The 14,139-nt window shown below is 36.2% G+C and overlaps 1 protein-coding gene across 1 annotated transcript; it reads left to right on the top strand.

Annotated features, from left to right (window-relative positions):
* The first annotated feature begins 12,065 nt into the window (after positions 1-12,065).
* LOC134793290 (prisilkin-39-like) lies at positions 12,066-13,497 on the top strand. Its single transcript, XM_063764852.1, has 2 exons — positions 12,066-12,163; positions 12,803-13,497. Exons 1-2 carry the CDS (start codon positions 12,146-12,148, stop codon positions 13,433-13,435), a joined length of 651 nt encoding a protein of 216 aa, XP_063620922.1. The 5' UTR covers positions 12,066-12,145; the 3' UTR covers positions 13,436-13,497.
* The last annotated feature ends 642 nt before the right edge of the window (positions 13,498-14,139 follow it).

Below are 14,139 nucleotides of genomic sequence, written 5' to 3'. Positions count from 1 at the left end.
CAGCTCTATCTTTGGTACTGCTCTCCCAAGTGCCCATCAAGACATCTTGGATGACCAAAACAGCGTGTTCCTATGTTGCACCAAACCAGAGGTCAGCTCTATGTATACTAAAACCTTCTCCAGAATATAACAAACACTTTGCTGAAAACCGCATCAAAATCAGTTCAGCCAAACGCGGATAATCGCGGACAAACATACATACATACATACAAACATACGGGTCAAACTGAGAACCTCCTTTTTTTTAAAGCGGTTAAAAAGGTTGATCGGCTCAAAAACCTATAATTCTACAATTCCTACATCTCTCACCTCTGGCGTAGCATTACCTTTGACATTGCCAACTTGCGCGCAGTACAGTCGCCCGCAATAATATGTTACGCAACGAAGGCCTCAAAAATATGTGACCAGCTCTTATTGCGCTACTACACATAAAGATCATGTCAGATATTTTTGCGGCCTTCGTTGTGTAACATATTATTGCAGGTGACTGTACTGTGGAGTTGCTCGTGGCTCGTGGCACAATATAAGAGGGGTCACTTTTGAACTCTCGGCCCGATTCGAACTTTAAGATACGTCAGTTAATAGATCTAGAAAGGATATGGATTTCCCGTTTCTTCAAACAATAACGTCACTTTTGACACTGACACATCTTATCCATATCGTTTCTAGATCTATTAATTGACATATTTTAAAGTTCGAATCGGGCAGTCTGTTAATCTAGTTCCAGATGAATTAGTTTTTGGTTGAGATAGCTATCTTTAAACTATCTAAACGACTGTTATCCTTCAGATCAAGTTTAGTGACCGGTTGCAACAAGTGCAACCCTTGCGTCACGAGTTACAATTGCGGTTTATTACATATTACATATTCTAAAACGAAGTGAATAATGAGATGGTGCATAGCTTAAAAAGAGTACAGCATGGTCACTGTGAAATATAAGCTTATTGGATATAGATAATATTGCAATTAATTAATATTGGTGGAAAACATATTATATGTTTATTTGCGTATCTTAGGTGGATTGAATTTTGCATACACTGTAGTAGTACAAGTACGAGTATGTTATCTAATGCTTAGGATCGATCGCTATGTTTCCTATTGAGATTTATAGATTTAAGTAATTAAATATTGTATTTATGAAACAGTCCGTTAAGTAAGTAAATATTCGATGTTATATAATATTTAATCTTATTATTAATTATTACTTAACATTTCCTGGTACAGTCAGCAGCAGAAGTTGCTAAACGGGCGAGGTGTTCAAAATTACCTTGACACGTTCTTATAAATCCTATTAACAATAAAGTACGTCAAGATCATTCTGAACACAAACTTGAACAACTATTGAAACTTATTCTGCTGCTGAACGTTCTAAGTGTTTTACTTCGGACCGTATAGTAAACAAACATTTTGTAGCAAATTGCATGTTTTGCTATCAAATGCACATTCTGTAACATCACTCGCTATGATAAATGCAAGACGATTTCTTTACACATTCGATTGCATATGTTACGTTGTTCTTTCATTTCAACCGTAAGATCTATATCTCAAATCGAGACTTCACACTTCACATCTTTCACCAGACTCTAAAGACCTTATCACATTGTCTTAAAGACTATTTTAGCTTGACTGCTTTTAGTGACGGGTTAAAAGTGATTGCCAGTTTTATTTGGCAATTATGTGGTAGATTTAATTTTGGATTTTAAACGCATTGTGATAGTGTTCGAATGATAGGTTTTGGCAGCGATTAAAATATATTTTAAACTTATTGACCCAACTAAGAAAATATGGGGAAAGTTATTTGTTCACTTTATCCCCTGAAACTACTTTCCGCCATTGCTTTACTCGACAACATTGGCGGTTTTATCACGGATGAGATTCGCACGTCACTCCGATGTTTGAGCGAGACAATGCGCGTATCATAGCGACATCCCGCTCGCACATCGGAGGGACTGTCTATGTGTGTGGTTCCCAAAGTTCACTGGGCTCAAACCTAACAGAAACTGACATTCGGGACCCACCTCTTGGTCGTCTTATAGGGAGCATAAAATAGCCCAATCAGTCGGCATCTCGTCTTATGTTTCAGGGCCCACTCAGTGGGTCGGGTCGCGACCCATACTTTGGGAAATGCTGACTTAGATGGTTGGCACTGGCAGTCCTCTACTGTACGTTTCTCCAATCCAACCAAAAGAAATTTGAAGGAACTGTCATAGGTACCATCATTTAACGAGAGAGATATAATTAAATTATGTAACACCAATTAGGTATACAATTTATAATCAATCTTTTAATGAGCTTTTATAGCCATATTATTGTCTTGAAAGACATCTTGCAACAGTGACGTAATAGCAGTAATACTTATTATTGATCTATAAAGAGTGTAAAGGGCCATCAAATCTGATTATGGTTGCTCTTTCATTGCGAGTTACGACAGCTTCCCACACAGGAGTGAGTAGTAAGTGATTATTACTCAGGTATGCGATGCTGTTATATTACTTAGGGCATACTATTACTTATTCTGTGCTAGCAGTCGGCGAAAGCAAAAAGAATAGATAGTATAGAGGGGTCCTGTCATTGTAAATATTGTAGTCACTGTAAATTTACTGCCATCTATCGACACACGACTAAAACTCAAAATTAAAACGTATAAAGTTATCAAAAAATGTATATATATGGATAAATGATTTTATTATTTTTATATCATTTTGATCCATGTTCATTCACTGATATCTATGTGTTAAAATTGTTAAATATGAAACGGTGTCGTCACGCCATCTAGCTGAGGATAGGCTAAAGGTGTGTGCGGCATCTATTCGAGAATGACTTTTACTTGAATTCCGAGGCACGTTTTTTCCTTAGACTTTATTCGTCTTATACGAAGTTACATATGTCTTTGGCGAAAGGAGACGTTCGGACTTCGGACAGCAATCAATAACATTCATTGTAATCCACTTCTCCATTTTTCTGGATGCTATTTTTAGTACTGTTTGTTTCTTGCAGCTCTCTTTATCAGCGTACAAGTAATTACCTGCTTATGTACCTACATCCAAGCAAAATCTGAATTTGCACCACATAGCCTAATCCATACGGAAGTATTAGATACGAAAGTATTAGATTTCGTAGGTGAAAAGAGAACTTTGCTGAAAACGATTGAAAACAGAAGGGAAACGTGTTCGGGCACCCTGATACAGGACGATACTTACAATAAAGACTATAGTTGAAGAAAGAATAGAAAAAAAAGAGAGGCAGAGGAAGGCCGAGTGACATGCGTATTTGGACCAAGCTAAAGAGAAAACCAATGTAGTAACGTATCAGGAGCTCAAAACAGTGGCAGAGGAAGAACGGAATGGCGATTACTCCACCGACAAGAGCCAGCGTCTTAAAATTATGATGATGATGAGCCTAATGTTAAATGACCCATTGATTTACATTACATAATAGTCGCACCCTTGCTATATTGCTACAGAAATATTGTTAGGAAAGTAGACTTGATGCCTGATACGAGTATATCGCCTGTAAGGCCTTTATAAACTGGATACAGTATGGGGTTCTTAAAAAAAGGAGTGTACAGGTCTTTAAGGGTCGGTAACACACATGTTACACCCCTGGAGTTGCAGGCGTCCATAGGCTATGTTGACTGCTTACCCTCAGGCGGGCCGTATGCTTGTTTGTCACCGACGTGGTATAAAAAATATATGTAATACTAAAAAAAAGTAACCAAATGCTTCTTTTTTTAAGTTTCATAATTTTATATAGCTATGTGATCATTTATTTATAACCTCTCATGTAAATTAAGCAATCGCATAATTAGTCATCATGACGTTTAATTAATCATTGAAATCAATCATCAATTGAGATGCGATTTTATTAATTTATCTTAAGAGCTTTGTCGGAGTTAATTAGGTGTGGTGTGATGCGCTATTATAGAACCGCTAATTTATTGGCTAACTTACGTAATCATATATAAACAGTATTAAAGTGACATTTGGAAGCTGAATATATTCATAAAATTATTCACCAAACAAGTTTTTGGCACTTTTCTTTCCACAGGTAACTAATACGCATCGAGACAATTCTAACAACCCCAAACACAATTAGTTAGCGTTTTATCACAGAGTTCCCATGGCCACCTCCTGTATCCATTATCGCATCAGCTCCATGCATTCATAATATTGCATTGTCATCCGATATACATATGTATGCAAATTTTCAACTCAATCGGAAATCGGGAAGTGGGTCAAATTTTGCTTCCAAGATTTTACACACGCAAACTAACTAATAGGGCGAGTTAAATAAAAGCTTGTAAAAATAAAGTTAGATACTAATTAAATTTATCAGAAGAAATATTATAAATCTTTCAACTCTCGCTACTAATCATCTGACAAGCAAAAAATTACCATAACGATGTATATGTAGGTACATATACTTCCTCATATTTTGCAATTTAAACATTAAATAATTAGCTATGACCGTAATCGCGATAATCCATTTGACCGCGGTCCACTTTCGGACGGACAGACGGACGGACGGACAGACGGACGGACGGACGGACGGAGAAAGGCGAGATTCACACTATGACCATAACTGGCGGTGTGTGTGTCCACTACACGAATCGCTGTTACTTTCCGGAGAGTGACCCGAACGAATGGGTGACTGATGTAATTATAATTTTGAGTGCACGATGTTTTTTAATCTAAATAGAAGGAATAACTTTTTAAAGAACTTGTTGAACTAGCATCAGTACGAAAAGAGGAAACTAATTTCCTTCCTTTTTAGGGTTCCGTACCCAAAGGGTAAAACGGGACCCTATTACTAAGACTTCGCTGTCCGTCCGTCCGTCCGTCCGTCCGTCCGTCTGTCACCAGGCTGTATCTCACGAACCGTGATAGCTAGACAGTTGAAATTTTCACAGATGATGTATTTCTGTTGCCGCTATAACAACAAATACTAAAAACAGAATAAAATAAAGATTTAAATGGGGCTCCCATACAACAAACGTGAGTTTTGACCAAAGTTAAGCAACGTCGGGAGTGGTCAGTACTTGGATGGGTGACCGTTTTTTTTTTGCTTTTTTTTTGTTTTTTTTTTATATGGTACGGAACCCTTCGTGCGCGAGTCCGACTCGCACTTGCCCGATTTTATTTAAATAGTCAAATATGTGACATTTGACTATTTAAAAAAAGGAAGGAAATTAGTTTCCTCTTTTCGTGAGAAAAGAACAAAGGCATTTAATTGTTAATTTATATTACTTACATTCCAGTTAAAATACTGTTGCTTAAAAATGGCCAAAGTTTATTTATTTATACCTACATACCTTCGTCATAAAATCATATAATTGCAGTAGAAATGTATACCTACCTATGCATTTTATATAATTTTAGTGTTGGCATAACTTTGTTTAAATGAATAATTATTATATTTATTATATGCCCACATAAAACATAATATTCACAAACATAAAACAATGGGAAACGGTTAATATAAGTTAATAAATATTACGATAATACACAGTGAAAGTGCACTTAGCAAACACTTCCTCTATAAAATCTACTTTTATGATAATTATTATGATGGTGACAAGACGTGATACACACGTACAGTCGCCATCAGATATATCGTAGCGGCCAAGGCGCTCACAAATATCTGAACACGCCTCTATTGTCAAAGCGTTACAGTGCGTGTTCAGATACTTTTGATTACCTCGGGCACTCTGATATATCTGGTGGAGAATGTACAATAATAGTATAATTATTATTGATCGAAGCGTGGAGACGGTCTACGTTTTGACTCGGGCATTTCGCTTTTGTATGTCCGGATGTTCTCCTCTACAGGTCACAATTCTCAACCAATTCTCGTGAAATTTTGTGACCAGATTCTATGATTAAATAAATATTATTAGTCGATTCTTACAATTTGCTGACGACAGAAATACAATGTACTTATATTATATAAATACATTATGTCCCTACATAAATACTATTAAATAAAATATTCGTAATGCTGATATAATTGATTAATTAATTTATTAAAAATCTATAAGCATTTCAGATCATGTCCAAATCGCTTACATACTATTTACCTAATAAAATATATCAATAGAATTAAACTATATAAAACATTAAAATACTTACCTACAGATATAGGTAGTCATTAGTCATCAAACAATTAAGTTCATTAAGATAAACAATATAAAAATAAAAAATAAAAATAAATTAAATTCAAGATTATAAAATTATGCACTGATCATAATCAAAATGACAAAGTTCGAACGCCGATTGCACCCGTTCTCTCTTATGTAAACGATCATCATAATATTTTTGAATACTATTATTAGTGGCTAGACGGAATGAACTCATCTAGACTAAAATGGTTTTTAATTTGGCTAGGATACAGGTTTATTGCAACATTGTGGCCGACGTCTCTGTTTCATGTGTGAGGTTTCTTGTTTAACTAAATGGACTTTCGCAGGTGACATAGTTTTACAATTAGGCTGCTTGACATGCAACAGCACCGTAATTATTACGAGAAAACTGATTTTTTTTATTATTCCTAAATTTAATACTCAAATAAAATTAAACTAATTCATTTCATGTAAGGTAACGTCCTTAATTAGGCGTTTCGACCAGAGATGTGCGAGGATGCTTTGCGAGGGATGTGTTTTTAAGAACCAATAATATCACTGCACCCTGGGCGAGTAAAACAAATGAAGTGATTCTATTGGTTCTTAACAAACACATCCCTCGCACATCTCTGGTCGAAAAGCATATTTATTCTTGATAAAATATTTACATAGGTACCTTAGTAATACCTTTACAATGTATGCTTTTTGCTCAAGAAACTTGTCTAATGCTTTACCTTAATATTTAACAAGCAAAGATTTTACGACGATATTACCTTCAAAATCTAGTTAGGTACCCACTAAACCTAGTTTCACAAACTCTAGAAAGTATTGAATTTTACGGTTTAGACTCACTTGTTTTAAGTCACTGCAGAAAGTACTAATTACTGAACATAAAACAGAAAGATCAATCTAGTCACATTGCATAATAGCATACAATTATTTCAAATGCAATCAAATACTAAATGAGATCCTTAATGCATGTTACAAAAGTCAGAATCAGGCCAATGGCCATATAGTCTGAAACGGTTAATAATAACAGTAAAACTGGCCTAAGAAGGAAAGCAAATGATCTCTAAGTACCTATACTTAGACGACGAGTTACATAAAGTTACGAAAACGTCTACTTCAATTGTTTTATAGATCTCGATATAAGTATCGAAGATCTAGTAGCGTAAGAAGATAGATGTAATTCTTTAACATCAAGCTACTTGCAAAACTCGTATTATTAATACCTACTAATATTACAGGGTGAAAATATAACCACCAGCCATACTCTGTGTAGTGACTTTATAGGTCATACTGAACAATTTTTATGATGGGACCTTCGGCCAAAACTCCTCATTGTTAAAGGTTATTAATGCATTAAAAATGAATATGTTTTCCAACGCAATTTTTACCGTAAGGGGCTATTCATAAATTACGTCATTTCAAATTAGGGGGGGGGGGTCTGGACATGGGATGACGGTAGCATGAAGTAGGAGGAAATGGGGGCTTTTGAAGCATGATTTTTGGATGATTATAGGGGGGGGGTCAAAAATCGTCAAAAATCGATGACGTAATTTATGGACAGCCCCTAAATGTCGAAAATCCGGACAGAAACATCAACGTTTGCGACAGCAATGCAGTTGGCAGTAACCTCGAGCCGCATCAGCCGTACCTAGTCATAATTTCATAGAAGTTTGACGTTTAAAATAACACTCGCACTGCGTGGGCTATCAAAATCGCTGCAGACTTTTCTTGGTCTAACTCTAGTACTCATCTGATAACAGTTTAAAACGATTCACTGTTCGTTTCACTAGACTTATATCGACCGGGATATGAACCGTGATTACCTTTTGTATTGTGTTCGAGCTCCCGATATTACAAAACACATAATGATACAAAAGGTAATCACGGTTCATATCCCGGTCGATATAACTCTAGTACTCGTCTGAATTCGAACCGTAGGTACTTTAATTTAAAAGACAAATTTTGTGTAAACATAAACTCCGCTTGGAAAGGCGTACATCATCCACGCACAAGGCGTACGTCACAGAATTGACACATCATCGGCGCTTGACCCCTGCCATTGACGGCGTGATTTACCGACGCATGCGTGACCTGGTCACGATCAAGGCCAGAGGCTTAGCCATAACTACAAGGTGTAAAGGTGTAAAAAATCAGTGGGCATTCGTTTAAGGGCATATTAATAAGAGAGGCCTACTTGCAGATTTTTTTTAAATTTTAAATTTTATTCCGTTATGTAAATTTTTACATCCCAAAATTTTTTGACCTTATTATGGCGGGTTGGCCAACTTGGACGACATGCCCAATAGAAAAAAAAATTGAGTAAAAAAAATTATCTTCTATTTTTGAACACGATACCGGATATGCTATTAACGGATCCTTAGTATTTTTGTTAACCCTGTAAAAAATAGTGTGGTCATTTTTAAGGTAACATTCGGATTTAGACTGCACCCAAGTTACTGTTGCACAGTTGCAGTATTTAGGTTCAGTATTGCTGCAGAAAATTTCAAAATCAATGTTAATACCTGAATTTCTGAAACATTTTTTTTATAAATCTTGTAGTGCTTTCTTAAGAAAGTCGACCCTAAAGTATCAAAAGTGTCGTTTTTTTGGTTGAAGATATGTCAATTTTGACACTGACAGATCGGTATTGTAATACCGCTGTAACTTCTTTTAAGCATTGTTCGAATCGGGCCGACAGTGCGAGTATGTTGCATAATCTTATTACCTTTTAATTGAATATCGAACTATTATCTTCATTAAACCAAACGACCTACCATAATGATAGATAAACAATACAACTTAGAACCACGTCACAGTAAGCACTCATTGCTGTAGTGATGAATATTTGAACCGATTTAATGTGACAAGGTACTTAATAATGCTCAGTTCACTTATCAAGATTTGTTATCTAAGAGATGGTCACTGATATGAGCATTGTCCGGACACTTTCAAACCGAACTATATTAAAATAATGGGTATGCCTTAAGGTTACATTCGGATTGCAACTACAGCAGTGTTACTGGTGCAGTTTTTTCAGAAGTCACTGTCGATGCCGCATTGCTGACAAGATTATAAAGTTCAATTCGTCAGTAATGTTTAAGTCAGCAGATTTCGTCATGTAGGTAAGCGACAACGTGGTACCTTTTGCTTGAAAACGTCACATATAAATTATTAACTGAAATGGGTTCCGCCACCAAAAATAGTTTGGACAATTAAGGATTCGGATCGGTAATCGAGATGCTACACACTAATTACCCATTAGGCATTATAATGACCGAATGTGATCATTGTCGATATTTTCAAAATGCCTCTAATCAAGTAACATAGCTCTCTTAACTCTTAAATTACTCTTAATTTAATTGTCTACTTAATTCTAAGTACCCACCTAAACTTATTGTTAAGTACACACAAGGCCTTTCCATGGGTGTTAATAGCTTAAATATCTGTCTGCTAAGTAAAAACTTACATAGTTTCAAGCCTTGGGTTTCCATACGTACTTAAGTGTCTAATTTTGGTTAAGTAATAGTTAATTACTTGAGCCTTGGCATGGTTTTGAAAAGCTAATTGGTTAAAATTGAAAGTTTGGTGTCACTGGTTGTCTTAATCGATCTTCTTAAAACATTTTTATACGCTTTTACTTCTTCCGTTATATCTTGTGACCCGCCCCGGCTTTACACGGGTAAACCTTGACAAATTATACACGTAAACCTTCCTCAAGAATCACTGTATTGATAGGTGAAAACCACATCAAAATCCATTTAGTAGTTTTTGAGTTTATCGCGAACATGTAAACAGACAGACAGACGCGGCGGGGATTTTGTTATTGATATTTGATATTGGCGAGAGCGGGACGCCCGGATGAATGATAACAAAATGAGATCATTTTAATGTCAAAATATAAATTTGAATTGCCGAACAGACACCACGATGGTGTCTGATAAAATTTTGTCCACTTCCGTAATTCCAATGAGAATGCATAATGCATAAATATGCTATATATAACTTTTATGGTTTAAAAATGCACATCGACCAGACATATTATGTACCTTTATAATTATGTAAATTACCGGTAACATTCTCAGCTTAAACAAAGCCGGCGTTATTGGCGGGGGACATGTCATGAATGTCATTAAACTATCGCAAATCGAGCCCCTTATCAAACTTTTGAGGATGTTGCGAATTTCTAGTTTAGACTACTTTAGCCCCCGGGCGCACTCGCGTGAGAACCGTATGAAGAATAAACTTAATTTCTTCGAACTTTAATATAACGTCAAAAATTTGCTAAAGATACGATATGGATAGTTCAGTGTCAAAAGTGACGTTTTTGTTTGACGGAATGTCATTTTTGACACTGACATATCCGATCCATGTCTATCTTTAGCAAATTCTTGACGTAAGTATCTTTTCTCAAACATGCAATGAAATGTCGTCCCTCCGGGCGTTATATCAGGCTTCGAAGTATCACGTTTAGGGCGGAGCAACTCTAGAGAACTGTAAAGGAATTTCATACAAAATTGAAGGCCTAGGCCGGGAAATATATATTTTTTAATTTCCATTTCACAGATATTTGTGACACACCATCGTGGCATTCACCCATTAAAGTGGTAACACACTATCGCACCTAGGCACATAGGCAGTATTTGCTTTATGGTTTATGGTACGATTTCTTTTTTTTTTTTTATGTTTATAGGGCTATATCTCCTAAGCAGTGCGTCGTAGTGCAAAAATAATAAAATGTTCGTTCCTCTGTAAGAAACCCTAATTTATATAAATAAAAAAAACAAAAAAAAAACAAAGAAAAAAAAAAAAAAATTTCGTTTCCCTTATGAACCCCACTCACTGAATAACCTATCACATTAGGACATGAAACAATCATCATCATCAATTTTTATTATTATTTCATTGCATGTTTAAGAAAAGCACTATACATACCTCGGCGTGAAACCCTGTTGTCGGCCTCATAACTATACGTTTTTTGCATTCGGCCGGTAACCCCCTACTTCCCAGCCTCTGTAGTAATGTACTATAAAATTCGAATCAGTGCGTAACTATCTTCAAAACTTACAATAATAACTTAATAAAAGCAAGGTTGGGTAAAGTGTTAATAATAACAATTTGTCGGTTTAATAGCGTGTCCAATTACTCCACATCTAAAGTTATTATCCAAACTATTCAGACTTTATTCTAAAAAACATGTGTAGACGCGAAGAATTCACACAATTTACTTTAAACTACATTGACTTTCACACGACCTTGGGCCACTTTAAAGTATAAACAATATTAAAAGAATTATTACATAAATGTCTATGGAGGTCTCCATTTTAAACTTATGTTCGATTTCTTTCTTTGCTATGGTTTTTCTTTTTCTGACATAAGTAACATTTATGAAAGCAAATGCCTAAACAACTACTTTGTAGGTAACTAGCTTTTTTATGATAAAGTTTTTTTTATGACATCGGTGGCAAACAAGCGTACGGCTCGTTAATACATTAGTAAGCAGTTATCATAGCTGTTGAATTCTTGAAACTTCAGGGATGTCAAATGCGCGACGGCTTCCCTTCAAAGTCCTGTAATATAAAGTCTCCTAAAGAGCCCATACTGTTTTAACAATTGCATGTACGGTAGCGTTCTACCCAAGCAAAATTTCGTAGAATTTACAGCAGATCTTCATGTTCATTTCAATTATATTATTAAGTAAAGAATCTCTTCGAAATAACCCGGAAAATCATGAAAATTGCCAGGCAAATCGATCAAAAATATGTTGACAAACGAAAGTCAGGCGACTTGAAACTTGAAGCTCGAATGGCCAATTTTTAACTTAGAATTCCATTTAAGAATACATAACTATCAAATTGCAACTCAGAACCTGAGTACTAATTGCGAACTGACCTCCCCATAACATTCCAAATCCAAAGATATATGGACCGGCGATGACCAGTAAAAGTGGGCAGAAGCCACTATATAAACCTGCGCGTACGCAAGCCATCACACTCACCGAGCGACATCGAGAGTGCAGACATGGCCCGACTTACCATTGTAAGGATGCGGTGATTTTCTAGTGATATTCTAGTGGTATTCTAGTGATATTGTAGTAATATTGTAGTGATGTGTGCTGTGAAGTGATTCAAGAATCAAAATTAAGGATTTAAGGAAAATTGTGTCGGAAATAGGACTTTAAGGACATGCATTGGCGCTTATGCGAAATGTATTTGTATAAGTGAATTGTTAATAAAAGTATAAGCGCCAATGGCTTTAAAGTCCTTTTTTGTACGGACTTATGTCACTTTGGAAGTGACGGCAGTTAAATCGTTTTCCAATTTTGAAGTTGTGAGATTACAGTTCATATTTGGGGATAATTTAATGTTTAAATTATCTTACTCTGTATTTCGTAACGTTTAAGTGAATATGGGCAACAATTTGAAATAAATGAGCCATAAATTTTACCAATTTTTAAAACATGTATTTTATGGTCAGAAGACATAAAAATCAATGCAAAGCGAATCGGTTATCACTTACGGTCAAGATCAAAATATATTTTAAAGGAAAATGTGACAAAAACAAATTCTCTTGACATTTGACCTGACAAGTGTATCGTATGACTCGAAAGCACTTGTCTCGCCTTTGACTTTATCATATATTTTAAAGCGTAGTTAACGTATGTATGTTTGTCCTCAGGCCGTCCTCGCCCTCATCGGGTGCGCCGTAGCCGAGCCCCCAAGCTACCACTACTCCGCCCCCTCTTCCGTCCTCCTCGTTGGCGGCCATGGTTCCGGTGGCTACAGCTCCGGTGGCTACAGCTCAGGCGGGTACAGCTCTGGACACAGCAGCCTCAGCAGCGGGGGACATTATACCTCCGTCCCAGTAGGACATCAGACGTCAGAAGGCTACCACATCGACCCTCATCTATTAGACAAAATCAAGCACATCATCCTTAAAGACGAAATCCACAACCAGGCTTACCAGCAATCTTCTTCATCCCACGGCCATGGTGTTTCTTCTCACTACGGTCCCCCAGCCCCTGTATATGGTGTCCCTCATGACAGAATCGTTGGCATTGAGCTTGAGCACATCCAGCAAGGTCTCCAAGTAGCTCAGTACCATCAAGCTGAGATCGATTCCGGTTACGCTGGCGGTTACTCCGGTGGTTACTCAAGCGGTGGCTACTCCAGTGGATCTGGACATGGTTACTCCAGCGGCGGTTTGTCTGGACACTCCGGTCCCTCCATTACGTACACCACCATCGGTGTCCCATCAGGTTCCTACGGCGTCCCATCCCTATCATCAACTTACGGATCTCCTCATCATTAAAGTCATCGCCTAGTTATAATTGTTGTAAAGTTTCTGTAAATAAAATACTGTAAAGGCTCGTTCATTTTCGTTTTACTGTAATTGCTTACTTTAATTGTAGTTTCGCAAGGTACCTTACATGGAACTGGTTTTTGACCTCAAGGGTCTTTTGAAAACAAGTCGAATCTTACGCAATGTGTTACATATCTTGTAATGTATTCTTGAATTTTATGTACATTGGTGAGGTTATTTAGTTAAGATGATCGTAAATGTCACATAAACATTTGCAAAGTTAAACCAATCCATACTTTTCCATAAAAGTGATCGTAAACTGATGAAAATAGTATCATATTAAGTAGAATTAACCTAAATATTAAACTATAACTTAAACAATAATCTTCGTATCACCTTTAAAGTTATTTTATATGAGCATTTAAATTAAAAGCAGTATTTTAGGTCAAACTTAAAGCGCTGTTTTAATGAGCAAATACGCTACTTCACTTTTACTTTCAAACACTTAACGACTTTTAACCAACAGTAAATCTTAAAAACGAAACAGTTTGTAGTAGAAATACTTAGAACCCATTGTTTTCAAGATTCCCAAACTTTAAACATCAATCACATCATACCTAAACGGTTTTTTTATCTGATAATTTTAACCAGTCAAAACAATGATCTATTTAGCAAGCCTTACGTAAATCACTTTCAACGTAATAAAAAAGAGG

Source organism: Cydia splendana, chromosome 8 (assembly GCF_910591565.1).
Source record: "Cydia splendana chromosome 8, ilCydSple1.2, whole genome shotgun sequence".
NCBI classification, from domain to species: domain Eukaryota; kingdom Metazoa; phylum Arthropoda; class Insecta; order Lepidoptera; family Tortricidae; genus Cydia; species Cydia splendana.
This window is presented reverse-complemented; position numbering and strand designations above follow the sequence as displayed.